This window comes from Sturnus vulgaris, chromosome 28 (assembly GCF_052056855.1).
Source record: "Sturnus vulgaris isolate bStuVul1 chromosome 28, bStuVul1.hap1, whole genome shotgun sequence".
In the NCBI taxonomy this organism is placed as follows: domain Eukaryota; kingdom Metazoa; phylum Chordata; class Aves; order Passeriformes; family Sturnidae; genus Sturnus; species Sturnus vulgaris.
The window spans coordinates 5078916-5105318 of NC_142270.1; the positions used below are offsets into that span (position 1 = coordinate 5078916).

General features: G+C 66.8%; 4 protein-coding genes and 1 long non-coding RNA gene across 10 annotated transcripts in view; 1 reads left to right on the forward strand and 4 right to left on the reverse strand.

The window, feature by feature from the left end:
• Positions 1–2911, forward strand: part of BIN3 (bridging integrator 3) — a 42740-nt gene extending 39829 nt beyond the window's left edge. For all 3 annotated transcript variants that reach the window (XM_088179847.1, XM_088179849.1, XM_088179848.1), the window contains one exon: positions 2406–2911. In XM_088179847.1, coding sequence (XP_088035973.1) covers positions 2406–2552 — 147 coding nt within the window. In that variant the 3' untranslated portion in view covers positions 2553–2911. The remainder of the gene's footprint in view (positions 1–2405) is intronic.
• Positions 2912–4080: 1169 nt separating this feature from the next.
• Positions 4081–6155, reverse strand: LOC148220997 (uncharacterized). 2 transcript variants are annotated; one of them, XR_015808624.1, is made up of 3 exons: positions 5718–6155; positions 5520–5635; positions 4081–5102 (listed from the first exon to the last, which is right to left on the reverse strand). It is a non-coding gene; the product is annotated as an uncharacterized LOC148220997 (long non-coding RNA). The 2 variants fall into 2 exon arrangements; XR_015808625.1 differs by having other exon boundaries at positions 5765–6131.
• A 262-nt stretch (positions 6156–6417) lies between these two features.
• On the reverse strand, positions 6418–9645 carry C28H8orf58 (chromosome 28 C8orf58 homolog). Of its 2 annotated transcripts, XM_088179846.1 has the most exons (6): positions 8404–8449; positions 7472–7732; positions 7059–7441; positions 6887–6974; positions 6583–6686; positions 6418–6501 (listed from the first exon to the last, which is right to left on the reverse strand). In XM_088179846.1, exons 1-6 carry the CDS (start codon positions 8447–8449, stop codon positions 6418–6420), a joined length of 966 nt encoding a protein of 321 aa, XP_088035972.1. The 2 variants fall into 2 exon arrangements, with proteins under 2 accessions (XP_088035972.1, XP_088035971.1); XM_088179845.1 differs by lacking the exon at positions 8404–8449 and adding an exon at positions 9594–9645 and having other exon boundaries at positions 7059–7732.
• A 998-nt stretch (positions 9646–10643) lies between these two features.
• On the reverse strand, positions 10644–16713 carry PDLIM2 (PDZ and LIM domain 2). 2 transcript variants are annotated; one of them, XM_088179844.1, is made up of 10 exons: positions 16646–16713; positions 15116–15221; positions 14606–14757; positions 14226–14295; positions 14046–14137; positions 13906–13951; positions 12219–12373; positions 11790–11935; positions 11625–11721; positions 10644–11178 (listed from the first exon to the last, which is right to left on the reverse strand). In XM_088179844.1, exons 2-10 carry the CDS (start codon positions 15206–15208, stop codon positions 10983–10985), a joined length of 1047 nt encoding a protein of 348 aa, XP_088035970.1. In that variant the 5' UTR covers positions 15209–15221; positions 16646–16713; the 3' UTR covers positions 10644–10982. The 2 variants fall into 2 exon arrangements, with proteins under 2 accessions (XP_088035970.1, XP_014748401.2); XM_014892915.2 differs by lacking the exon at positions 16646–16713 and adding an exon at positions 16336–16381.
• A 227-nt stretch (positions 16714–16940) lies between these two features.
• On the reverse strand, positions 16941–25656 carry SORBS3 (sorbin and SH3 domain containing 3). Its single transcript, XM_014892918.2, is given in 18 exon segments — positions 16941–17360; positions 17447–17553; positions 17647–17726; positions 17833–18270; positions 18393–18518; positions 18593–18707; positions 18829–18875; positions 19006–19085; positions 19175–19299; positions 20491–20546; positions 21094–21180; positions 21311–21352; positions 21432–21516; positions 21592–21706; positions 21778–21841; positions 21913–22338; positions 22441–22578; positions 25564–25656. Coding segments are annotated over 17 exon segments (2163 nt in total). The 5' UTR covers positions 22549–22578; positions 25564–25656; the 3' UTR covers positions 16941–17298.
• Positions 25657–26403: the final 747 nt, after the last annotated feature.

Sequence of the window (26403 nt, forward strand, 5' to 3'; positions counted from 1 at the left end):
CTGGGATGGTGGGAGCAGGCTGCAGAACGAGGGGTCCCCTGCTGTCACTGTCACCAATTTGGGGTGCATCCCCTCCCTGGGAGGGTTTTCATTCCTAGAAACTGGAGAAATCATGGGGGGGTTGGATGCCAGTGGGATTTTTTTGATTTAGCTTGAGAGACTTGGCTGGCAAGGTGCAGCCAACTGGTTTTGTACTGGGGCATGCTGGGGGACAGGAGCATCCCAGGGACACCCAGCAGGCCCTGGGGACACAGGATGTCCCCAAGGACACCCAGCAGGCCCTGGGGACACAGGATGTCCCCCAGGAAGGGATTGGTGGCTGTGGAATACGGGTAGAGGAGGAGCAGCACCAAGGAGTTTGCTCTGCTCTCAATCCAGTGTGGATGCTGGAGGGACAATCCCGAGGAAAATCCTGAGGAAAATCCTAGAGAGCAATCCTGGTCAGGGGGAAATCCTCAGGGATTTCTGAATCCTGACTGGGGCACAATTCCAGAACTAATCCTGGGGGACAGTTGTCCCAGATTCTGGGGAACAATCCAGAAAGCAATCCTGGGACCAATCCTGAGGGGTGAATGTCCCCAAATCTTGGGGGACAACCCTGGGGACAGCATCTGCCTCCAGCCCTCCCACCCCAACAGGATTGGTTTTAAGGCACTGGTGATTTTTCCACGCAGGAATTGGCAGTGCCCCTTGGCCATGTGTGACTCCAGGCTGGGGACAAGGGACATGGGGGGGTGTCCAGGGCTCTGCCACCCTGCTTGGCATCCCTGTCCCCCGGATCCCTGCTCACCCACGGCATTGCCCAGGGATTTCGGGTGGTTTTGGCATTTCTTGCTTGCAGAGGAGGGGGTTCAGGGGATGTCTGAGGTGACCCAGCTGTGGGGCTGTGTTTTGGGAGCTGTGCAGGGATTTTGGGGGGCCCCTGCCAGCTCAGCCGTGTGTGGGGTTCGTTAGTCACTGTGTAAATGAGCATTGCTGTGACTCAGCCAGCTCTGCTGCGTGGGGAGCCCCGGCCACAGAGCAGCCCCCGGACCCCCGGCATGGACAGGCCTGGCCAGGGGGGTTCAGGCAGCTGGTGCTGGAATTTGGGGCCTCACCATTCCCCTTCAGGCCTGCCCAAAATCGGCACGGTTTAGAGCAAGATTAGGGGAGCTGGTCTCCATGGAGACCGTGTGTGTCTCTGCACTGGTGCTGCTGGAGATGCTGGGGCCCCTCTGGGAAATGGGGACAGGGCTGGCATTGCCCACCCTGGGGGGACAGCGCTCCCCAATCCCTCCCTGATGGACCTGGGGGAGTGTCCAGGACAGGATCCCACACCTGGCACAGCATCAGGGCTCCTGCAGGGCCAGGAGTCCCACGGGCAGCTCTGGGGCTCCTGTGGCACTTGGGGGTCCTACAGTACAAGGGGTTCTGTGCTGCCCGGAGGTTCTGCAGTTTTGGGGGTCTCACAGGCAGCACTGGGGGTCCCGCAGCACCAGGAGTGCCCCAGGTAGGGCTGGGGGGGTCCCACAGTGCCAGGGGTCCCACAGGGTTTGGCAGGCAGGGCTCAAAGTCCTGCAGCACCCGGGGGTCCTCCAGGCAGCTCTGGGGGTCCCGCAGTGCCAGGGGGGGTCCCACAGCCCCAAGGGTGTCCCAGGCAGGGCTGGGGGGGGTCCCACAGTGCCAGGGTTCCTATAGGGTGTGGCAGGCAGGGCTCAAAGTCGTGCAGCACCCAGGGGTCCCACAGCACCAGGGATTCCCCCAGGCAGCTCTGGGGGGTCCCACGACACCAGGGGGGTCCCACAGCCCCGAGGGTGTCCCAAGCAGGGCTGGGACCCTCCCTCTCCCCACTGGAGCCCGAGCCCGAGCAGCCACCCCGCTGCCATCTGCCTGCGCTGACCCACGGGCTCCCGCGCCGGCGAGCGCTGCTCGCTGCCGGAGATAATTGGCGGTGCCAATTAGCACGTTATTAACACACCCCTCCTCCTCCTCATCATCATCATCCTCCTCCTCCCCTTGCTTTGCACGGGGGGCACGGCTCTGCCGGGCGTGCCCCCTCGCCCAACCCAACTCGCCCCTCGCCCTGCCCACCGTGCCCAGCGAGCCGCGGGGGCAGCGCGGGGAGGTGACAGCGGTGACAAAAACAAGGGGGACACGAGGAGAGGCTGCGGGAGGGTGGCGGGTGGCGGTGGCAGCCCCGCACGCGCGGCTCCCAGATGGGAAGCGAGCGGAGAAGGGCAGCGTGTTATTAAAATGTGTTGAGTTGTAATAATCCGAGGGGGTGGCATGGCCACGTGGGAGGGAGCTATTTTAGACACCAACGCTGCTGCGAGGGGCTGTGAGGGCACCCGAGAGGGGGGAGTGGGCTGGGGAGGAGACCCCTCCCTCCCCAATATCCCCCCCCCTCCCTTTTATCTATCCAACAGGTTGTCTACTACACGGAGATGCACAAGATTTTTGGGGACCTGACGGCTCAGATCGACCGGCCCGGGCTGAGCGATGAGCAGCGGGAGAGGGAGAACGACGCCAAACTCAGCGAGCTGCGAGCGCTCTCCATCGTGGCTGATGACTGAGGAGGGGATGGGGGAGATGGAGAAGGGATGGGGATCCCCCCCTTCACCCCAGCTCCCATCCCACGGATGGATTCGATGGGCTGGAGCTGCTCCTGGCAGGGTCTGGATCGTCATTGTCACTCCACGAATGAGTTTTGCCTTAAATTTTGGGGTGTGGAGGAGCAGGAAAGGGAGGGATCCCACTCGGACGAAGATGGGGAGTGGGATGTGAGGTGCGCTGGACTTTCCCAGGTTCCAGCCTCCCTTGGCGCCCCCAGAGGGTGAGACCCCCACTCCTCCCCCTTATTTTGTGCCTTAGGAGTTCCGTGGCTCCCTCAGGGGAGGGTAAAATCACTCAAAAAAAAAAAAAAAAAAAATCACTCCAATCCCAGTTTTTGAGCACAGGGAGAGAGTGATGTTTCCCGTGGCGAGCATCCATCCTTCTTTCCCCAGGAATTCTACAAAGAGCTGAGGGTGCCTAGGGTGGGGACAGGTGACTCGGGAGCAGGGACAGGTGGGGACACCCCTAAGGGAGACAACCCAACCAGGAGCAAACTGGGGGAAATTTGGGGGGGCTTCAGCCCATCCTCGGAGTGCGGGGAAGGGCCACAGGGACTGGGCCGCTTGTCCCCAATAAAGTTTTTGGCAGCGCAGCGCTGCCGGGGCCGGGCCGGTGTCGCCGTCACCCCTGGGGCCGGGCCGGTGTCGCTGTCACCGCCGGGGCCGGGCCGGTGTCGCCGTCACCCCCGGGGCCGGGCCGGTGTCGCTGTCACCGCCGGGGCCGGGCCGGTGTCGCCGTCACCCCCGGGGCCGGGCCGGTGGCGCTGTCACCGCCGGGGCCCTGTCGGTGGCGCCGTCACCGCCGGGCCGCTGTCGCCCTCTGCCGCCGCTCGGCCGCCACTGCAGGGGGGACACCGAGGGTTTGGGGCGTCCCCTGGAAAGGGAAAAATTGGGATTTTGGAGGGGCGGGAAGGAAACGGCGTCAAAGCACGAGGAATAGAATTTTCCAGGGAAATACAGAGAATTTAGGCCTGAGCTGTACTTTAAGGATAAGGAGGGGGCTGCCGGCTGTGCCCTGGGCTAAGGGTTGGGAGCCCACCCTGCTGGGGTTCTGGTGGAGCTGATGAAGGTGCTGTCTCTGCCTTGGGGTGGCAGGAGGCTCCTGCTGCTCCAGACATCAGGAAAACCATCCCTACCTGCTCCTGCCACGACCTGGATTTTGGCAAACCTGGGAACAGCGGTCAGGGCTGTGCTGGGAAGCTCAGCAGAGCCCCTAAAACCAAACCTTCCCTTTTCCAGCTGGAGCAAAGGGGATGGAACAGAGCCCTGGGAATGCTGGTGGCTGTCCCCGGTGCAGGAACACAGCAGGGTCCCCCTGAGAGCATCCCGTGCCAAGGCTCCTCCCCAGCTCCCAGCGCAGAGAACTTCATCCCTCCCTCTCCCCTTCACTGTTCCTTCCCAACCACATCACATGCCAGGCCAGGTTTAAGCAAAATAAATCCAGTTGCCACGGTTACCCAGAGCAGGGATGCTAAATATACAGAATATAGATATTTATATATATATATTTAACTGCCACGCACGGAGCCCGTGAGCTCAAGCAAAGGACACGCTCCTCCCACGGGATCTGAGCCCTTCAGACCCCAGGGTGGCTTCCTGGAGGGCAGAAATCCATGGCAGCCCTTCCGTGGCCTGGAGGTGTTGATTCCTCCTCACCTAGGCTCACCTGAACGCACCTGGTGGCTTTTTCTGTGTCACTGTCACCCTGTGTGGCACAGCCAGGCCTCCCTGGCCACCTCATCCCCAGCATGCCACCCCCTCCTGCACGCAGAGTATCCACAAATCCCACAAATTTCCTGCCCTCCCAGCGCTCAGGAGAGGGATTTCACCCATGGAAACTTAACCCAGGCGTTCCCAGGGATTCACTCTGTGTACTCTCCGCAGTGGTTGGGGAGGAGAATTCCATCTTTTATAGTAAAAAGTGGATAATTACCGGGTTTGGCACCACCCACAAGATGCCAGCGTTAATAGGGAGAGCTGGCAGAAAGGGAAAGTTAACTCTACAACGTGGAACGAGCTCAGCTCCGTGTCTGAGGCACCCCTGGGCGAGGCTCATCAGCACCCAGACCTCCAGCAGCAGAGGGGAGATCCGAGAGGATCCACATGAGTGGCGCTGGGGCCATCCCACGATGGGGAGCATTCCCTGCTGATGAGCAAATCTTCCTCCTTTTTTCCTCCCCACCCGGAATTCCGGGTTAGCTCAGTGGTGCTGCAGCAATCCTGACTGTCCCCATTCGTCCCCAAAGCCCCCAACGCCCTCAGGACAGGTTTAGCAGATGCCAACCCACCCCCAATCCAGCGGCACCAATCCGAAGGATTTTCCTCACAAATGGGATGAATTAACCCTGTCCAGGCCTGCCAACATCAGCACACATCTGGATCCACACCTTGATTTTCCTCGTCAGATGCTCGGGAGCTTCCCCTTGCTCCAGGTGATCCAGGGGTGCTGGGATGGGAAAGAGAGGCTGAGCCTCCCTCCTCCTCCTCCTCTTCCTCCTTCTCACCTGGGCCCTGAAAGGAGGATCAGCATCCCTTGGACCAGCCTCAGCATCTTTGGGATCAGCCACTGGGATTCAGGCGGTGAATCCCCCCCAGGTGAGGGGGGAGATGGAGGTGGCAGAGGGGCAGCAGGGGAGGGGGTGCCCAGATTCCCACCCCGCCCTGGGAACACCCACCCGTGTCCCGTCCCCACCTTCCCGAGCCCCTCCCCATTGCTCCTCACCCCCGGGGGGCTCAGGAGAGCAGAGGGGGGGCGATGGGAAGGGTTTGATGCTGGAAAGGGGGGGGATAAGGATAAGACACACATACACACCCCAGGTGTGCTCCAAAAACCCTTCAGCACCCCCTGATCAGGCTGTGACCCAGCCGGGGGCACTGCCAGGGACCCCCAGCACGGATCCAACCCCTGCCATGAGGATGGGCACTCACGTTTCCCGGGAAGGAGCGCTGGGATGGATGCAGGACAATGGGATGGATCCAGGACGCTGCAGCTCCGAGGGTGCCCCCGGGTGGGAGCGGTGCCGGGAGGGCTGCGGGATTCACCGCTGGGAAGGAAGGAAGGAAAAAAACCCCAAGTGACGGTAGGGAACGAACAGGAAAGGGGAAAAGGGAGGGATAAGGGGATACCTGATGGGAGAGCGCCCGGCCGGGGCTTGGGGCAGCCTCTTCCTCACCTGCGGCACCGGCCCGTCCCGCGCTGAGCTGGCGACACCGTGAGAGGCTCCGGCGGCGCCAAAACAGCATCGACCCCTCCTCACCCTCCTCCTGTACCCCCCAAATCGGGGAGGCCCCCTCGAGAAAGCCGCGATGCTCCCCAGAGCATCATCCCCACCACCCCACCCGCGGAGCAGCTTGAGGGGCCCGGGGGGCTCAGGGGGGGAGGTTTTGGGGGATGGAGAAGCTTTACCCCCCATCCCAAAACAGCAGGACCCCTCCGGAGCCTGCCCGGGGCTGAGCGGCGAGGGGATGCAGGGGAGGGGGCTCGGGAGGAGCGGCAGCCGCTGGAACCGTCCGTGGGACCGGGCCCGGTGGGACAAAAGGGGCGGAAAAGCCGTCGGAAGTGATGCGGCAGTGACGCGTCCTCGCGTGACGTCACGCTGGGTTGAGGGGTGTGACGTCACGGCGCGATAGAAAGCACCTCACTAAGAGCCGCCTCTTTATCGGTGAAAAGATTTTATTGGGGGGAAAAAAAAAAAAAAAAAAAAAAAAAAAGGTGAAGGGGTGCGCCGGGCCGGGGGCCGGCCCCGGGCGGGCGTGACGTCATAAGGTGAGGTGTGACGCAGTTCCTCCATCCAGGTGTGGCGGTGGGAGCGGGACCCGCCCCGTCCTACCTGCACCGGCCACCCCGCAGGGAGCGGCGGGTCAGGCGAGTGAGCAGCACCTTCACCCGGCCCCAGTGCGAGCGCCCGTCCTGCCGGGAGGGAGAGCTGGGGGTCAGCGGGGGGACCCTCGGGACCCCCCCCGGCCACACCCCGACACCCCCCGGCCGTACCTTGTCCGGTGCCGGGACCCCCGCCCCGCCCTCGGAGGGGTCCAGCAGGCTGGGGGAGCTGACTGAGTGTCCCCAAATCCTCCGGCACGGCCCGGGCTCGGCTGCTGAGTGGGAGAACAAAGCTGGTCAAGATTTGGGGCCTGGGGGGCACCGTCCTGCCATGCCACATGCTGCCCCCCCTCCTCACCTGGCGCCAGGTCCCGCCGTCCCACCCCACTCACCTGGCACCGGTCCTGCCATTCCCGCATCTCCCAGTGCTCACCTGGCCCCAGGTGCCACCATTCCCGAATCCCACCCCCCTCACCTGGTGCCAGGCTGTCCGAGCTGGAGCGCGGCCGGAACCTCTCAGCCCTCCACGTGCCCAAATCCTGTCTCGGAGGCTGCCGGGAGGGCTGCGGGTGAGGAGAGGACAGGCAGGGTGTGAGCTGGGACCCCCACACCCCCTCCCCATGCATCCCCCTCCTCCTGGTCCTCACCAGGGTGGCCGGGCGGGCACACCGGGCTCCGGCCGCCTGCCGCCGGAGGGCTCGGTTGTCCTGCTGCAGCCGCGCCAGGCGCTCCAACATCTGGCACACGTGCTCCAGGTAACGCAGCCCTTGCCCCGACGCAACCTCGGGCACAGCCCGGGGGTCCCCAGGGCTACCGGGCGACCGAGCCCCGCCAGCCGGAGCCGCCGCCGCCCCCTCGGGTTCCTCGGGGTCCCTGGGTGGCTCTGCCAGGTCGGCGGTGCTGGCGCTGCGCCGGCTGAGCTGTCGCGGGCAGCGCTGCCTCCTGCTCCGCTGCGCTGCCTGCAGCAGCCTCCTGCTGCCCGAGCGGCTCCGGGGTGTCCGGGGGGGCTCCTCCCCTCCGGGGGGCTCCTCTCCTCCGGGGGCCTTCTCCGCCAAGAAACCATCGAGGGAGAAGCTGCTCTCGGATCCCAGCGGAGTAGAAGGCGAGTGCTCGTTGCTGGCCATCTCCACTCCGGAATCCTCGGATTCGGATTTGAGGAACCTCCCGCCGGCCGGGGAGCTGCTGGGGGGTTGCGGTGGGGTCGGGGGGGCTCCCCGGGTGTTCATTCCCCGCGGGGGCTGCCTCGGGCTCTCCTGCAGCCGGCGGTAGACGCTGGCGGAGGTGCGCACGATGCAGCTCTCGGCCGACTCCCAGGGACCATCTGCAGGGGAAGGAGGATGTGTGGGCTCAGCTGGGGGGTCCCTGGGCAGAAAACTGGGTGCCCACCGCCCCTCCAAGCTTCCCTGTGCCCCCTACAGCAGCTCCAGCCGTGCCCTGGGCTCTCCCGCCTGCCCAGGGACCCCATTCCAGAGGGGGATTCCAGCCGGGAATGCACTCCTACAAACCCCAGCGTGTTGTCGCTGCTCCCCCAAAACACGGCCCTGGCCTCCCCCAGCCTCCTCCTCCCCCCAAGCCGCGCTGCTGAGTTGCTGGGGGGGCACCCACGGCTCCCACCCTGACCTGGGCAGAGCTTTTGAGCCGGGTTCTTTCTGTATCCCGCTCCAGCTCGGTGCCGGCAGCCCAGGACACAGCACGGCCATGGGATCCCGGGTCTGGGATGGCTCCAGGGCCATCAGCTCCTCGCTGCTGTCCCCATAGGATGGGTGGCATCGCCAGCCGGGAAGTGCCCCCCACCACCTCGCAGCCCCAGGTGGGATCGTGGCGCATCCATGGGAAGGTCTCAGCATTCCTTGCCCGACATTCGCTCCCTCCCCGGCCAAGCCGCGGCGAGGGGATCAGGGAGGAGGGAGAGAAGCTTTGGCACCTCCCGCAGACTGCCCACCCCCCAGAAATCCCTCTCGAGGGCTGACACCCCCCCTCAAGCGCACTCACAGCAGCTGAACCTCCTCTTCCAGACGGCGCGGGAGCCACCCCACATCGCCGAGAGCCAGAGCCGAGTGCCGGGCGCGCGTCCCGGCGCTCCCTTTTATAGCCACCCCAGCCGGCGACGGGCCCTGTATCCAGAGGCACCTCATTACAGGACCGGTTCCCAACTGGTTCCTCGCAGGATTTGGGATCGGCGATACTGGCTGGGCCAGTGGTTAAGGACTCCCTTCCCGCCCCAGCTGGGGAGGTGAGAGGGTTGTTTGGGCGCCGGCAGGCAGCCAGGTGCCGGCTGCATCCCACCGAATTCCAGAAAACTCACTCAGGACTCCAGCGTGGGCTGAATTCACCGGTCGGGGGAGTCCCAGTTCTCCCAAATTTCTGCCTCTCCTGCAGCCACACCACTCACCGTGCATCCCTCGGGGGCTGGAGGGGCCGAGGGGAGCCGGGAAGTGGCGGCCGGCCCTGGGACAATCCGGCCGTTCAGTGGGATTGAATCTCAGCAATGCCGGGGCGCAGCCCGCCCGCCCCAGCAGGATTGAATCCCAGGAATTCCGGGGGGCAGCCCCGTGGCCGCTGCCAGCATCCCAAAATCCCACACGCTGCAATTCCACAGGCTCCGGGACCCCACGTGCCAAGGGGCTGCTCCCTCTGCCACCACAGGGGTGTCACCAGAGCCCCACGGGCGTGGGGGGCACAGGCAGGGCGAGAAGGGGCCTGGGGGGTCCCCATCAGCTCCTCCTGGGGGTCCCCCCAGAGTTGGCAGCTCCAGCTCAGCCCCCGGTACCTCCCACGTGTTGCTGCTGGAGGGGGTCCCGGGCACACACCCCTGGGTTTTGGGGACCCCCCACGCCGCATTTGGGGACGGGCTCCGGCCCGTCAGCCCAAACGTGGGAAGGGAAACGTGAATTCCCAGCCTGGCCCCCTCCCAGCAGGGAGTGAGATGAAAAACAGGGGTCCAGGGACCCACTTGAGCACAATTCGGGGGTTCCAGGGAACCCCCCACGTTCCTTCTCAAGCACAAACAACACAAATTGGGATTCCAAGGACCCCAGGTTCCCTCTCAATCGCAAACACCTCAAACCAGATCCCTAAGGATCCCCTCCTGCGTGAGCCTCGCAGGTTGGAGACCCCGAGGGAACCCCCAATCCAGGCCAGACACGGGGGGTCCCCCATAGCCCCGGGGGCCACCGACTCACCGAGGTCACCACGGAGCGGATGCAGCGTGAAGGCTCCGCGGCGGCGCAGCATCCTCGGGATGTGGCGTTAAAACCGGGAATGAGGTTCTGGGGAGCTGAGAACCGAGCAGGGAGCACCGAGAACCGGGCAGGCAGCACGGGGGCTGCTCTGCGCTGCTTTATGGGCCAGGGCTGGGGGGCGGCACAGCCCCGGGGCGGGGCGGGGGTGAGGGGGCCGCCCCCTGCCTTGGCCCCCAGCCCCAGCCGTGTTATGCCAGGAGGGCTCAAAGCGTTTTGCTCCTCTTTATCCCGTGTGTAGAGGGCGGAACCATCATCATCCTCCTCTCTGCCTGGGTGTCACAGAGCCGTGGAATGGTTGGGGTGGGAAGGGACCTTAAAGACAATCCAGTGCCACCCCCTGCCAGGAGCAGGGACACTTTCCCCTGGTTGCTCCCAGCCCCCTCCAACCTGGCCTTGGGCACTTCCAGGGATCCAGGGGCAGCCCCAGCTGCTCTGGAATGATTATAATTAATTGGGAAATTCGATGAGTAGAGCTCCATGACGGAGCCCGGGGCGCACGGGGGGCTGTGGCGCACCCCAAACAAACCCCAGTGAGACCCCAGGCAGGAGGTGGAGGGGGGCGGGGGGTCCTGGCTGTCCCTGCTGCAGAGGGACAGGGGAAGGGACGGGTCCCTCCCAAACCGCTGATAACAACAGCACATCCCAGATAAGAGCAAATCCCAGATAACAGCAAAGCCATCTCCGTGTATGCGGGCACGGAGGGCGGGGAGCGGCGATAAGAGCACCTGGAGCAGGACAAAGGCCTCGGCCAACAGCCCCCAATAAACCCGGACACCTCCCAGGGACGCCGGGGCAGGGAGGGGCCATCCAGCCCTGCGGGCAGCCCTGACCTTCCCGGGAGCAGGACCCGTGCCAAACCCTGGACCCCCACCCCGGGTGAGGGCAAGAGGGCTGAGGGGTCTGGGGGGGTCCCTGTCTGCACCCTGGGTTTGGGGTAAAACTCCCCCCTTCCCCCTGCCCTAGGGTCCCGGCACAGAGCAGACAAGGCAGTGGAGCAAATATATATTATATTTATAGAGAATCTGGTTTAATTCCTCGGAGAAGCGCTTTGCAGTCAGTGCACAAGCGGTGCCAGCCCCCGCTCCGGTACCCAAGTGTTCAAGCGACCCCCTCCCATCCCCCTCAATGTCCCCTCGGTGTCCCCCAGGCTAAGAACTCACCCAGCTCATCACACACACCCACAAAGGGGTGAAAATTGGCACCGCCTCCCCCCCAAATCCCATCCACCCTCAGCCCCCCAGCCCAGCCCTACCGCAGTGGGGTGGGACAGCCCTGGGGTCACGGGGGACGCCGGCGGTGACCCCATCTCACGGTGCCGGTGGCCGGGGCTCAGGAGCGGGGGGACACAGGGCGGGGGACGGGCCCGCCCGGGGGTCCCTGGTAGCGCAGGCGGGCGTGTTTCTCGCAGAACAGCTCGTCCCCCACCCAGAAGTGGCCGCGCATCTTCAGGCTGAGGCCGCAGTCGGCGCAGGTGTAGCAGGACGGGTGCCGGTAGCGACCGTCCTGGATCCGCACCGCCTGTGTCCTGGGGATGTGGGGACAACCAGGGGGTCAGCCGAGCCACTCTGTGTGTCCCCAAGGTCACCTCCCACCCAGGGTCAGCCCCATCGTGGCCCTGGAGCGATGGATCCACCCCGACCCCACTCACACCCCAAGACCGCCCCCATTTTCGCCCTGAGGGAGCAATGGCAGGGAAGGATCCTGCCCTGGGACCCCCGGGCCCGCAGCCCCATTCCCACCCCACAATCAGCCCCATGTGAACCCCGCCGGCGGTGACAGCAGGGATGGATCCTGTCCCAGCCACACCCAGGATCAGCCGCATTTTATCCCAGCCGGGAGCAACGTCGGGGACAGATCCTGCCCCGGGACACCCCCACCGCTGAGAGCGGCCCCTTTTTGGCTTCTCCAGGAGGGATGGCAGGGACAGACCCAGCCCCGGAACCCCCTTCCCAGGCCCCCAGCCCCACTCACGCGATGCTGCTCCCGCACTTCTCACAGACGTGCAGCTTCTGCACGCCGGCCACGGGCCTGCGGGCACCGGCCGAGAGCCGGCTGGGGAAGGGGGCTCCTGTGGGGACACAAGGCCATCAGGCTCCTGCCACCCCCGTGCCACCCCTCCCTCCGTGTCCTCCTCACCTCCTTCCTCATCCTCCAGAGCCTCCTGGAGCAGGCGGAAGGTGCTGGATTGCCGCGGGGCCGCCCGCAGCTCCCGGTTCTCCTGTAGCATCTTGTAAACCTCCGAGTCCTCCTCCAAGCGCTTCATGGCCGGCTCCGAGCCCTGGCTGTGGGGCGCAGCCCGAGGGGAGGTTTTTGGGGGAGTTCCCAGCACCCGGATTCCAGGATCCACCCGGCTGCACCCCACTGCCCGTCCGCCACCTGCTCCCTCCACCCCGGGAGCTGCCCCAGCCTGCCCGGCCCTCCCACGGCCCCACCTGCCTACAGGTGACTTAACCCTTTCCACGGGCTCCCTCAGCACCCACGGGTGACAAACCGGCGTGGGGACACGGGGCTGGGGGCTTCCCTGCCGGGGTGTCCCCCCCACACAGCCCGCAGCCCGCTCCGTACCTGTGGCAGGTGTTGGGAGAGGAGGAGGAGAGGCGCCTCTCCCTGAGGGTTTCCCAAGGGTTTTGGGGGGCTCCGAGCTCCGCAGGGGGTGGGCAGGGGGGTGGAGGCAGGACGGGCCCCTGGGAGCTGTTCTGGCGGCTCAGGCGTCCTCGCTCCTGGCAGGGGAGCAGTGATGGATGTCCTGGGGGGGCCCGGGCTGGGGCAATCCCCCAGAACGGTCTGAGAGTGCCCACAGACCACCCCAAAGACACCCGGACCAGACCTTGGGGCTTTCCCCAAGCCCAGGTCTCCAGCGGGATGCTCCATGGGGCAGCTGCTTCTCCATCCCACCCAGGTTGGGGTCAGTGGCAGCACTCCCACCCCAAAACCCGGCGCCTGCGCCCGTCCCCTCCCCTCCATCTGCTCCTGCTTAGCGGCCCCGGCGAGGCCGGGGAGCGGAACCCTGGATAAGTGGAAGCCGATGTTGCCGGGAGCAGCTGCCACGCAGATGGGAATGAATCCCAGCAGGACGCCGGCATGGCCACAGGGACCCCTTGCCTGGACCCACGGACAGGGAGAGGGGCAGCGCTGAGGCTCCGTGGGGTCACGAGGGATGAGCTAAAATTAGGCACGGGAGGAGCCGGGCCTTGGCCTCATCCCTGCCGGCATCAGCGCCAGCCCTGGGATGCGAGGAAGAGTGGGATGGATCCAAGGGCAGCCATCCCCTCAGCACCCCCTTGGGCACAGGGGCCGGGGTGGGGGGCTTCGGGCACGGCATCCTCGTGTCCCCAACACTGTGGCGGGGGTGTCCGAACTGGGAGGGACCCTCCGGGGCAAGGATGGACCCTCTGGGACAGGGAGGGACCCTTCGGAGCCGGCACCAAAGCAAACAAGGAGCTGGGGAGGAAGGAGGGAGCGGGCGGCCGGAGGAGCCAAGGGGCGGCCGGGGCTGCGGCCAAAGGCAGCTGGGAAGGGCCGCGCTCGGGGCCGCGGCGCTTCCCAATTTGGGCTTGAAAAACAAGAAAAAGAGAAAGCAGGGAGGGAGGAAAGGAGGGAGACGCCAAGCCCGGAGCCAGCGGCTGCCCGCAGGGAGGGATGGGGCGGCCGCGGGCATCCTGGCACTGAGTTCGGGTGTGGAGGAGGCATCCAGCCCCCGGGCATCCCGATCCCACTCCCGGCGCATCCCGATCCCACTCCTGGGGTGTCCCACCAGGCCGGGGGTGAGCCGGGCCCTGGGTCCCTGCCCGGCCAACACCCCAGTGCCCCGGGCTGGCGGGAGCGGGGCTGGGCCTTCCCAAACTGGTTTGGCCTCCCCAGGCTGGCGCCGCTGCCAAGAGGAGCAAAACATCCCTGGGCAGGTGCGGCGGTGCCCGCGGGGCCGGGGGTGCTGCCAGCGCGGCGGGGAGGGGACAGCGGTGGCACCCACCGCAGACGGGGACCCTGAGGGACAGCAGGGCTGCGCCGGGCAGTGACGTGGCCGTGGGGGTGCAGAGGGAGTGGTTGGGGGGCTCAAAGTGGGGTAATTCTGAGGCTCAAGGAGGGGAAGGTTTAGCATTGAAAAGAGGGATGGTTTGGTGGTTCAAAGCAGGGCTAAAAATGGGGATGATTTGGGGGTTCAGAGGGGGATGGTTTAGGGGTTCAAAAGGTTTTGGTGCACGGATCCCCCTCCCAGCATCTCCGCCTGCCCCTCTGCAGCCCCCCAGCTCACCTGGTGGAGGCCGGGACAGGTGAACTCCTGCTCCAAGGGTTGTGAGCTGAGGGAGAGGACGGAGACATCAGGGGGGTCCCTGGCCCTCCCCAGACCCCTCCCCACCTCCCAGCCCCACACACAGCCCGGTGCAGCCTTACCTGGCACTGCCAGGTGGGTGGGTGAGGGATGCCAGGCTGGGGTCGAGGGTTCTCAGGGCACCTTGGCTCTCACTCCGCATCCACAGCGTGTCCTGGGGAGAGGAGGGTGACAGTGACACCAGCAGCTGCCACCAGCCCTGGCTGGGGGGCCGGAGTGTGCGGGGGCTGCCCAGAGCTCACCTGGAAGCGCGTGGCCAACCTCTCTGGCGAGGTGTCCCCGTTGGTGTGGCTGGGAGGTGGCACAGGGGACCTGGAGCAAGGGAGAGCAGCAGGGTTTGGGACCTTCCCCATGAGCACAAAACCCCTGAGCACAGAGCGGTGTGACCCCCGGGAGCAGCTGCGTCCCCAGCTGGGACCAGTCGGCCAGGTAACGGCTGCCGGCGCTGCCTGGCCTCGTTAGCACCCGATTCCTTAATTAGAGAGCCGGGACAGGCTCCCGCGGGGATGGCACCGCCCCAAGAGTCACCAGGGAGGGGAACAAGTGACACACACGTGGCTGGGGACCCCAGCCCGCACGCTGGCACCCAGGGCCAGGTGTCCGGGCCACCCCCCGCGCTCACCTCTCCACCTCCAGCCGGAGCTGCCCCGGGCTCTGCTTGATCTTGTTCTGCGCCTCCACGTTGAGCATCTCAGCCGTGCTCTCTCCATTGATGGTGACAATGACATCCCCCGGCCGGAGATCACCCGTGGCCGCCTTCCCGTGCTCTGTCACCTCCATGGAGAAGGGGACATGGTGACCCCCTCGTGCACCCTCGTGCAGCCTCAAGCCCCCAGCCCCACCCTGCTGGGATTCTCCCACCCCACTGGGATCTCCTGGGCCCTGACAGAACAGTACCAGACCCTCTGCCAGGAGGGGACCACGGCCTTGGAAACAACACCCGGAAATTTGGCACAGCCCAGCCCAGCCCGGGGGCCACCACAGGAGCCCCCCCCATGCCGCCGTCGCCCGCCGTGGGCCGTTCCCACGGAGCAGGATCCCTCAAGGACAGCAAACAGGATCCGCTCCCCGGAGCAGCCCGGCCCGTCCCGGCGCCCTTCCCGGGCCCGGGGGACACGTGGGGGGCTCCTACCTTGGAGACAGTGATGGGCTTCCCGAAATCTCTTCCTCCGGAGATGCGGAAGCCCCACGGGGCCGGGCCGGGCAGTGTCACTGTCACCGGCATGGCAGCGGCGGCTCTGGGCGGGCAGGAGCGAGGTGTCAGCAATTCCGGGTGAAGGGATGAGGCAGAGGGGACCCCCCCTCCTCCTACCCACAGACCATCCAACGAGGGCCTCCCTGTCCCCGCTGCACCCTGAGGGTCCCGAGAGCGCTGGCAGCGCTTTCCTTCCGGGGAGGGGACCCAGGTCCTCGCAGGGTGTCACCAGCCAGCGCAGCTTCCTCTTGTCCCCTAAGGCTGGCGGCTTCCTCCCCCGGGGCCAGGGGGTCCCAGGCACCCGGCGGTGCAGCTGACACAGCCAAGGTCGCTCCCAGGAGCTGGAGCAAGGCAGGAAATCGGTGACGCCTTGGCAGCAAGGCCAGCGCTGTGGCCTGGCAGAGCCGAGCCAGCGGGGTTTGGAGGGGAGGATGTGGCAGCGAGGGACGGGTCCTGCTGCTCAGCACAGCAGGATCCGACACCCAGCAAGGACCAGCAGCTCCAGTCCTTCATCCCATAGCAAATCCACACTGTAAAGGACGCTGAGAATCCCCCGGGGGTGGCACAGAGTCCCCATGGCAGCCCTTGGCTCCCTGGGATGGGTGGGAATAGGCGGGAATGGGCAGCAGCCGCATCCCCTAAATCTACACCAGATCCCATCCCATCCATCCCGCCACAGCCTGGGAGAGCTGGGCAGCCCATCTGGAACCGGGTACCCCGTCCAGCACCGGGCACCCCGTCCGCAGCCGCCGGGAATGTTAAAAATCCCAAGAGCACAAAGAGGGGCTTGAGAGGCTGCCCGGAAGAATTTCCTGGGCCGGGCTTCCAGCGCCGGGAGGAAACCCCAAACCCCAAACCCCCTCCCCATGCCCAGCCCCGCTCAGCATCCCTGGGCAGTGAGGGCTGCCAGTCCGGGGACCCCCACACCCAGCTGGGCACCGACCCCAGACCCCCCAAGAGCCCTGTACCTCTTTTCCGGACCCTGCACCCCTTCTTTAGACACTGCACCCCACCTCTCTCTCATGCTCCCCTCCTCCATCCCTGCACTCCTTCTCCAGTCCCTGCACCTCCCCTTGGTGTCCTGCACCCCTTCTCCATCCCCGTCCGTGCTCCCCTTCTCCATCCCCTGCTCTCCTCCTCGGCCCCCCACTCCCTACCTGTGTCCCCGCTCCCTCCGGGCTCTGTCCCCGCCGCACAGCGATGTCTTTGTGCCCGCGGCGACTGGCGGTGCCGCCTGGCACCCGCGGGGCGAGCGGCGGGGACGGGCGATGCCAGGAGGCGCGGGGACGTGGGGACACAAGGACTTGGCACCCGCGGGGATCTGGGGACTTGGGGACACAGCGGCGGGACATGCCCGCACATCCCTCTCCACCCCCGGGCACCGGGACCCCCGAGGGACGGACACCCCCCACAGCCACAGCCGGTGCCCCCCAAGCCCCCCGTGCCCCCCGTGCCCCTCGCACTCACCCGGGCGGCCGAGCCGGGCGGCCCCGCGGGGCTGCGGAGCCGAGCGCGGCCCCGGGACGGCACCGCCTCCTCGGGAGGAGCCGGGCCGGGCCGGGCCGGGCTGCGGGCACGGCTGCCCCCCCCCTCCCCCGACGGGGCGCACGGCTGGGCCCGCCCCGGCACCGAGCGGGACCGCCCGTGGGCGTGGGGGGATCCCCGCGGCCCCACGCAGAGTCCTCCCCCCGCTCCCCGCCCCGCGGCTCCCGGTGGGACGTGTCCCGGGAGCGGCTCCTCCCCAATCCCGGCACTCTCAGAGTCGGGCTTGAGCTGAGCTTTAATGATGGAAAAGAAGCGAAGGCGACTCCCGGACACGGACCCACATCGAGGGTCACGGCCGTCATGGTCAGACCCGGCACCGGCCACACTCCCGGGGCGACCCCCGGGGTGGTGGCAGCGGGCAGCGGTGAGGAGGGGGCGGGTTAAGGCACTGGGCTGGGGGGGACACCCCGAGCCGGGGGGATTCGTCCCTGTTAGAGGCAGCCCCATAGGGGCGGGAGGGAACTGGAGGCACTTCATCCCCGTGGGGGGACACGGAGGGGACACAGGGTGGCCCAGGCGGAACAGGGAGAAGCCCCCAATCCCACTCCTCCCCCCGGGGTCCCCATGGCCGCGGGTCACACCGGCGCCACGTAATTCCCGGGGAAAGTGCCGAATTTCTGCGTCCTCCTGGACACTCCTGTGGGGATAAAGACGCGGAGAGGCGGTGAGGGATGAGGGTGGCACCTTGACCTCATCCCTGTCCCCAAACTGGTGGCCACGCACCCACGAACCAGCCATCGTCGCACTGCTGCATGACATCCACCCTGTCCCCTTCCAGCAGCTCCAGCTCGTCGGCGTTTTGGGGCCGGTACTGGTAGAGCGCCCGGTACCTGCGAGACAAAGCATGGGCAGAGCCCACCCCCCCTCTCGCGTCCCCCTTCGTGGGGACACCGCGCCCTGGGGACACTCCTGGCCCTGCTTACGGAGTCCACCGGATCTCGGAGCCGTTGTAGGACGGGGCGGGCTCGGGGCGGGCACCGGTTTGTGCCCCCGGAGTGGCGCGCTGTGGGGGGACAGGGTGGGTTCAGGGCAGCACCCACAGCCCCAGCGGTGCCTGGGCACGATGCCAAGGTTGAGGGGGGCACGATACCAGGGCGGGGACCGCTCACCTGCTCGGGGGTCCAGGCGGGACGCCGGAGCTCCTGGGGGTGGGCGGCCGCAGGGTGCGGGGGGCTGGCAGAGGCCACCAAGGGGCTGGGGGTGCCGTGGAGCAGTTTTGGGGAGGGGGGGAAGGTGGTGCCGAGGTGGAGGGGAGAGGACGGGCGCCCTCCCGCTACCCCGGGACCCCTCCTGGCTTCCCGGGGGGAGCCGGTGGGAGCCTGGGGGATGCGGGGACCGGGTGAGCGCTGCAGGGACGGGGATCCGGCCACGAGCCGGGGGCTGGCGGGGGCAGGAGACGAGGGGATGTCCTCGGCCGTGGCTTTGACCCGCGGCTCCTTCAACACCTGGACGTAGGTGGCGGGGAAGATGCCCTGGCGGCTGGTGCCCGAGATCCGCCCCTCGTACCAGTTCTCGTTCACTCGCCGCACCAGGCAGATCCGCTCGCCCTGCCGAGAGAGCAGAGGGCGGGTCGGCACGGAGGGGCCCGGAATGGGCCCGGAATGGGCACGGAATGGGCACGGAATGGCACGGAATGGCACGGAATGGGCACATGACGGAGCGGCGGTACCTTGCGAAAGGAGAGCTCCACGTGCAGATCCCCTCTGAAGTTGTAGAGCGCCAGCGCCTCACCGTATTCCAGGACCTGGAGCGTGGGAGCCTTGATGGGCTTGGGCACCTCCGTGGGCGGCAGGATCTGGGTGGGACACGCGGGTGAGGGGCAGCGCCAGGATCCCCTGTCCCCGCTGTCCCCTCGTGCCCCGGGCTCACCTCCACGTAGTTGGAGGGGAAGATGCCCACGCGGCCGTGGTGCTCCCCCTCCAGCCAGTTCCTGTCCACCTCCTTGTGGATGTAGACGATGTCCCCCTTCTGCAGCGTCAGCTCCCTGCAAGGGACACTGTCACACGGGCACAGACCTGTCCCCAACCCGGCTGGCAGGGCCACCCCAGTTCCCATCCATCACCCGAGAGGCACAGTGGGACCCCAGGAGTGACCCCGGTGCTTACTTGGGAGACTCAGCCTGGAAGTTGAACTTGAGGCGAGCAGCTTTCATCTGGGGAGGGAGAGGAGAGGTTACAGGGAGAATAAACCCCCCCCCCCCGAGCCCCCCAAGCTCTGCCATGGGGCACCCCCAGCCCCAGCCATCCCAAATCCCACATGGGATGGGACCAGCCCAGCCTCACCTTCTTCTCCTCCTTCTTGACGGCCTCCACGGGGTCCCCCAGGTCTGACAAGCTGGGGAGGGTCCCTGGCCTGAGGGTGTCTGCAAAGAGCGAGGTGCCACCAGCCAGGGTGTTTGGGGTGACCCATGGCAGGGCTTGGGGGGCTCAGGGGGGTTAAAGGGGGGCTCACCTCTGCCGGGGGCTGCGTGGCTCCAGTCACTGGCCAGCCCCAGCCCACCCCGCTCCATGCTGGGGGTGGCAGGTGAGCGGTGGGTGACAGGGGGGCTCCACAGCCGGTGGGGTGACAGAGGGCTCCTGTGGGGTGACAGTGGCTCAGGGCAGGGCTGATCCTCGTGTCCAGCCCTGCTGCCATGAACCCTCCCAGCTCTGACCCTGCTGCCCTTGGAAGGGGCGGGACCCCTGTGTCCCACACACCAGGATATCGGGGTCCTGTGAATTGCATGGACCAGGACCCTGGGTCTCATGGACCAGGACATCAGGGACCCTCAGGACTCCTGTATCCCATGGACCGGCACCCCTGGATCCCATAGACCAAGAATTTGGGGTCCTGCAGGACCAGGATGCCTGAATTCCATGAACCGGGATATCAGGGTCCTCTAGAACCAGGACCCCGGGATCCCACGGACTAGAACCACTGGGTACCCCATTGTGAGGACGCTGGGGTCCCCCAGAACCAAGACCCCCGGGATTTGCTCTCTTCACCCCTCCAGGGTCTCATCCAGAGGCAGCCAAGCGGGACAAGTCCAAAGTTTTCCGGCAGCTCCGGCAGCGCGGCCCCGCTGCGGCCGAGCAGGAAGCACGGAACAGGGGAGGGCGGGCTGGCTAATGAATAATCCCGCTCCGGGGGGCACTTAAAGAGCCCAAATGCGCCCCCCATGCCGGAGGAGGGGCTGGGGAGGGGGGGATCACCCACCCTGTGCGCCCCTGGGGGTTACGGTCGGTCCTACAAGAGGAGGCGCTTGTTTGTTTGTTTGTTTGTTTGTTTTCCTCTCGCTGCCGGGGCACAGAGGGGTCTGTGGGGACACCTCGGGGTCCCCAGCCCATCCCGGGGTTCCCACCCCATCCCGGGGTGCTCCGGCACCCTCCGGCACAGCTGTCGCCTCGCTGGGGACATGGGGACACAGCGGTGGGAATCCAAGCGCCGCCACCTCCCCTGGGACGGAGCCAAACGCCGGGACACGGCGTCCCTGCTCCAGGGACGGGGGAAAGGGTCAGCCCCGCTCCGGCCCCGTCACACCCACCGGGCAGCCGGCCCGGCGCCGGCTCCCACCCGTGCCGGGGTGTGGGGGGACCGAGGGGGCCAGAGCTGCCACGGGGGGGCTCCGTGGGGATCCCGTGGGGGATGCCTGGGGACTCCGAACCCGCGGGACGCTGCAGGGACAACCCTCCCGCCACCCCCAGAGCGGGGTCCTGTCCCTCGCCTTCAGTGGGGTCTGGGCAGGGGGATTTGGGGGTGCGGGGGGTGGGAGCAACCGCTGAACTCACCGAGCAGCCGGGGAGGCCGGAGCAGGGGAGCGAGCGGTGGGAGCAGCCGCCGGGCTCTGCCGGGAGGAGCGGGAGGGGGTGGGAGAGAAAAATTAATCATCCAGGAGGCCGAGTCTCGGCGGGAAGCGAAGGAGTCCAGCTCGGCTGCGCCAATGAACCGCCGGACGGACGGACGGACGGACGGGCTGGGTCCTAGAGCCCCACAGCCACGGCTCCAGGCCGCTGAGCAGCCGTGCGTGGGTCCAGATGTGCGTGGGGCCAGACAGGCAGGCACCGAGTTGTGCACGCATCCAGATGTGCACGCAGCTAGCTGTGCATTCACCCAGCCGGGCAGGCATCCAGATGTGCAGGGATCCAGCCACGCACACATCCAGTTGTTCACACATCCAGCTGTGCAGGCATCCAGTTGTGCATGCACCCATCCAAACATCGATCCAGATGTGCACGCATCCGGCCACGATGCGTGCAGCTGTGCATCCCAGCGTGTGCATGTCCAAGCCTTACACAAAGGCTGAGCCCACAGCTGGATGTGCGCACAGCTGGATGTGCGCACAGCTGGATGCCCTGCAGGGACCAAGGGGCAGCAGGAGGGGTCTGGGCTACCTGGCGGGGTGTCCGGCGTGTCTCCATGTCCCTCATGTCCTTTTCCAGCTCCTCGCTGAGCTGCTCCAGCTCCTGCTCCAGCAGCACCTGCACAGGGCACGGGCAGGACGGGGCTGTGGGGGCCAGGCTGGCACTGCCCACGGGCACCGGGACCCCGCTGCCACCCCCTGACCCCCACCTGCCACCCCCTGACCCCCACCTGCCACCACCACCTCACCTCGATGGACTGAGCCCGCTTCGGCCGTGCTGCTGCCGGGCTCTGGAAAGGGCAAGGGGCCGGTCAGGTGTGTGCCCACTGCGGTGCCCACTGCCCTCCCCATGTGCCAGGACCTGCCTACCTGCTCCTGTGGACAGAACTTCCCTGGTTCATAGTCAAAAATGCTGCCAGGCTCGGTGGTGGCACCGGTGGCACCCCAGCGGGTCCTGTGGAGGGCGGGAGGGGTTCAGCCACCACAGCCCCCACCCTGTGGGCACCCCCGTCCCTTGTGCCACGCTCACCAGTCCATCCCGTTGGGCATTCCGGGGGGCTCCGCTGGGGCCGAGCCCCTCCTCCGCGGTTTGGGGGGCGATGGAGGCGCCGTGGTGGGGCAGGAATGGGTGTCCCAGTCGGGCTCTGAGGATGGAGGAGCTGAGCGGGCGCCGAGCTGTGCCCGCTCTGTGCCACACCCGCACACCCGGGCTCACCTGGCAGCTTGCGGTGGATCTGCCGGAACATGCTGCGGTACCAGTCCCGGGGGCTGTCGACGCTCTGGGGGGGGCACATCGGGGTGGTGAGGGGGTGACAGCGGGGTGACACCCCCGCCCTGCGCCCCCACTCACCGAGCGTGAGGCGAGGGGCATCCCCGTCTCGTCCACGGGCCCGATGCCATCGTACTTCACCCAGCGCCTCTCCCGCCGCTTGCTGTCCTTGGTCCAGGTTGCCGACCAGCCCGGTGGCCGTGGGCAGCTGGGGGCAGCCCTGGGGCTGGGGGTGGGCTGGGTGGGCACAGGGGTGCTGGGGGCTTTCGCCTCCTTGGCCGGCCAGGTCTGGTACCACTCATTCACTGGAGACAAGGTGAGTATGGCTCAGGTGAGCATTGCTCAGGTAAACATCGCTCGGGGGAGTCCCCGGGGGGGTCCCAGGATGCTCAAGGCTGTACCTGAGCTCTTGGGAGCTCCCTGGCTGTTCTCGGCAGTGCCGCGGCTCTCCGGGTCATGGAAGAGGAAGTTGAGAGTGTTGGAGCCGCGGTGGCGGATGATGGGCACCTGTGGCACAGGGGAGGGGCTGGCACGGGGGCAGCGCCAAGGATTGGAGGGGTGCAGCCCCCCTGAACCCACCAGCACGTGACAGCCCCCGGCCCCACTCACCCGTGTCACCGTGTGCTGCGGGGACACCTGCAGAGATGGGTGGGAATGGGGAACGTCCTCCACACCCAGAGCCGGGCTGGTGTCGGGGGGCAGGAGCCGGCCCGCCATGGCCGGGGGGTGTGGGATGCTGGCCCTGCCCTGTGGGAAAAGCAGCCGTGCTCACGAGGCGTCCCGTGCCTCTGTTTTCTGAGCATTCCCAGGTTTTCCCAGAGAGATGAGGGCTCGGAGGACCCCCAGCCGCACCGCTGGCAGCGTCCCCTGTTATTCAGAGGACACCATGTGTGGGGTGACAATGATCACTGTGGGGTGGCAACCACGGTGGCAGCGTCCCCAGCTCAGGGAACCTCGCTGTGCCAGGGAAAGCGGCTGCTCCTGTTTAGAACCAGCCCTGGCACGGGTCCCCACCGCCTTCTCCATGCGGATCCAGACCACCCGCGCCTGGCCCTGCCCTGGCTCTGCACGGATGGATCCAGCCCAGGGAAGAACACGCCCGGAGCGGCTCGGGGCGATCGGCCCGGCATCCCGGCACGGTGCCCTCCCGCCCGGGCACGTGGCGGCAGCAGCGTCGCCCGCCCGGGAGCGCTGCCAGTGCCGGGAACACGACAGGGCAGAAATATTTCCCCGCCCTGCAGCGCAAACAGGGAGGGAGAGGGGACGGAGGGACGAGGAGCCGGGAACGCGAACCCGAGCCCGGCACCGCCCGCCGGGAGGGCGATGCTGTGACTCAGCGGGGACCGGCCGGGGGGCAGCTGGGGGGGGACGGGAGCTCCGGAGCCGTTCCTGACACCGGGATGGCTCCGGAGGCCAGCGCAGCACCGGGGCCTTCAGGGGACACCTGTGCTCGTCCCTCACGGCTCCGTCCCCACCGCGGTGCTCGCAGGTGCCCAGCACGGCCAGACCCCGCCTCAAACCGGGCATCCCGGGGCGCTGCCGGGGGGTGCCAGCCCGACACGGTGCCCTCTGTGTGTGTGAGACCCCCAAATCGGGCTGGCGACCCCTCGGCTCCCGGTTCCCCACACCGCTGCAGGCTCCGCAGCCCCAAGGCTGTAATTAGTTAATTATCCCCGTGGAGAAACTGAGGATCAGGGAAGGATGTGCCCCGGGGTACAGAAAGTGAGGTGCAGGCTCCCATCCCCCCAGGGCACCCCAAAAACCTCTACGCCACTCCCAGCGCAGCACCCGCACAGGGCTCGGCCCCGTCCTTCTCCTTCGGAATGTCCCCCAAAATCTGTCCCCGGGGGTCCCCTCGCCGGCCCCCCCAGCCAGCTCTTACCTCCTGGGCGGTGCCAGCGGGGACCCCCGGGAAGCAGCGGGGTTTTGGGGAGCCCCGGGGCGAGCGGGACGGAGCAGCGAGCGGCAGGGAAGAAAAATCCACGGCACGAACTTTGCCGGGAGAAGGAGCGGAGGGAGCGGGGGGGGCCTCAGAGTATCGTGGGGGGCTGGAGGGGAGATCCCCCCAAGAACATCCCCCAGGAGGGTCGGGAGCCGCCGTCCGCCCCGGCGTTGGGTCCCCGTGTGCCCCGGCACCCCCGGGGTGCGCTGCCCCCCCAGCGCTCCCCGCTCTGGAGCGGGGCCGGCCCATTCAGAGTTTCCAGTGACATTTCCAGGGATGGGATCCAGGGAATGGAGCCAAGAGGCTGAACTCATCCCACGCCCCGCGCACGCGTTCCCGCACACCCGGCCCCCGCTTACGAAACGGGGCGAGCCCGGCGTCGCCGGCCCCCCGGAGCGATGGAGACGGGGATTTGGGGGAGATTTTCGGGAAGGGATGGGGAGGGGAGTGCTGGGTGGAGGTCGGGACTAAGGGGAGGAGTGGGGTCTGTGCTCCTATGGACCTCCGAGAGCCGAGATGGGGGCACGGCGAGAGCAGAGCCCCCATCCCCACTGCCGCCGCTTTCCCACGGGTGACCCTCTATCCCCCCTATTTCCTCCAGCCCTCCATCGCTCCATCTCCTCCATCCCTTCAATCTCTCCATCCCACAGGGATTTGGGCACTGGGACCCCCATGTAAGACCCCCGTGCCCTGCCTGTGTCCCACCTCACCCCCTCCAGCGTCACCGGTTCCCCACCCGATGGAGAAAAGGATTTAGGGAGGATTTTTGGAAGAGGGTGAGGAGGGAAATGCTGAGAGGTGAGGACCGAAGTGGGGAGTGGGGTCTGTGCTCCTGTGCCCCGCTGGTGTGGGGGCACAGCCAGAGCAGAGCCCCCATCCCCACCGCACGCCTCATCCCCCCCATCCCCACTGCACCCCTCATCCCCCCATCCCCACTGCACCCCTCATCCCCCCCATCCCCACTGCACCCCTCATCCCCCCCATCCCCATCGCACCCCTCATCCCCCCCATCCCCACTGCACCCCTCATCTCCCCCATCCACCCATCCCTAAGGAATCCGGCCATGGGCCCCCATGGGACACCCCCGTGCCCTGCTCTGGGGGTGCCCCTCGCCCCCTCGGGCAGCGCCCGCACCCACCACTCACCCGCCGGCCACTTCCTGCTCCCCTAAACTGCTGACACCCCCAAAACGGGGCAGCCCCAGCCCTTCCTCATCCCGTGAGCTCCCACGTGAGCTCCCGGGGCGATGGTGGCTCCGCTGCCACCCCTCTGTCCCCACCAAGCCACCGCCCCCTGCTGCTGCTGCTGGGGACGAGGGGGATGATGGCAGGAGCCCTGTCCGGCTGCGATGCTGCGCCCGGGGGACACCGGGGACACCGGGGACAAGTTCGGGTGTCCTCCCCCCTGCCACGGCCCTGGGGGACGCAGCTCCCACCCCAATGCCGTGGGAATGAGGCCGCTCCTTGGTGCCAGCTGGGGACACCGTGGCGAGGACACGGGCTGGGGACAGGGGCTGATCCTGCTGGAAAATCCCGGGGTGACAAGGGCAGGGATGGCAGCAGGGCCGGGGAGGGTTAAACCCAGCGAGGAGACCCCCGACCCCAATCCCTGCTGCCAAGGGCTGATCATCTCCTCCAGGTCCCCTCCAGGTCCCCTCCAGGTCCCCTCCAGCCCACCAAGTGCCACCTCGCCAGGTCGCAGCACCCGCTGGCGATGCGAGGAGCAGCCCCCCCCTTCATCACAGCCCCCCTCGGGGTGCCAACACCCCCTGCCCAAACCCCCCCACTCACCTCCTGGTCCCCACGCAGTGTCCCCGTGCCCGGCGAGGAGCCTCCAGCGCCAGCCCTGCCTCGGTCCCTCCCTCCTCGCGGCTCCCAGCACCAGCCTCCGCTCACAGATAAATATTTAACGCGCAGCCCGGGCCGGGATTAACAAAGGGCGAGTGTTTCCTGTTTGCTCAGCGCGGCGATGCCAGCCGGGAATGTGCGGCCGGCCCCGGGGATGCTCGCGGGGATGCTCCCATGGGCAGGGATGTGCCGGGAGCCCCGAGAGTGGGGTCTGGGAGCGGTGCTGGGGCTTGGGGGCTCCCCACTTTTGGTGGGAACACGCAGGAAAAGGGTGGGAGAGCCGGAGTGTCCTGGATGCATCCGGAGGCTGGGAATGCTGTCGGATGGAGCAGGTGGGAAAGAGGGAGCACGTGGTGAGCTGAGCTCGAGGTTGGACACTGAATTCCTGAAGGAAAAGCTGCTGTGGTTGGGATAACCTGGAGTCCTCCAGAACTCATCCTGAACATTCTGCTCTCACTTGGGAAGAGGGGATGGATCTCAGGTGTGGAGGGCAGAGGTGGGAGCCACAGCAGCTTCCCAGGAATGGAGGGAGGATCCCTGGGCAGGATCCAGCCCGAGGTTGGAGCTGTGACCATTTGGATCCATCCCGGGAATGGAGGGAGATCCCATGGCAGGATCCATTGGAGCTGTGACCATTTGGATCCATCCCGGTGGATCCCGACCCCAGCGCCGCTCCCTGAATTCTCCCAGTGGAGGGAACGCCCCCAAAAGTGACAAGGAAGGAGCTGGGGTGGAACAAGAGCTGGCACATCCCGTCCTCTGCCTGCTGGCACGGCCTTATTT

Bases quoted from the DNA above. Each gene is read 5' to 3' on its own strand.
- C28H8orf58 (XM_088179845.1), bottom strand. From the start codon at position 9,645: ATGCTGCGCCGCCGCGGAGCCTTCACGCTGCATCCGCTCCGTGGTGAC. The intron at 6,687-6,886 runs GTGAGGGGGGTG...TCTCCCACTCAG, and splicing joins CTCGGACAGCCTGGCACCAG to CAGCCGAGCCCGGGCCGTGC. The intron at 6,502-6,582 runs GTACGGCCGGGG...CCCTCCCGGCAG, and splicing joins GGGTCCCGGCACCGGACAAG to GACGGGCGCTCGCACTGGGG.
- PDLIM2 (XM_088179844.1), bottom strand. From the start codon at position 15,208: ATGCCGGTGACAGTGACACTGCCCGGCCCGGCCCCGTGGGGCTTCCGC. The intron at 14,138-14,225 runs GTGAGCTCTGGG...TCCTCTCCCCAG, and splicing joins GGTTGGCCACGCGCTTCCAG to GACACGCTGTGGATGCGGAG. The intron at 12,374-13,905 runs GTGAGCTGGGGG...CTCCCCTGCCAG, and splicing joins CCTGTCCCGGCCTCCACCAG to GAGCGAGGACGCCTGAGCCG.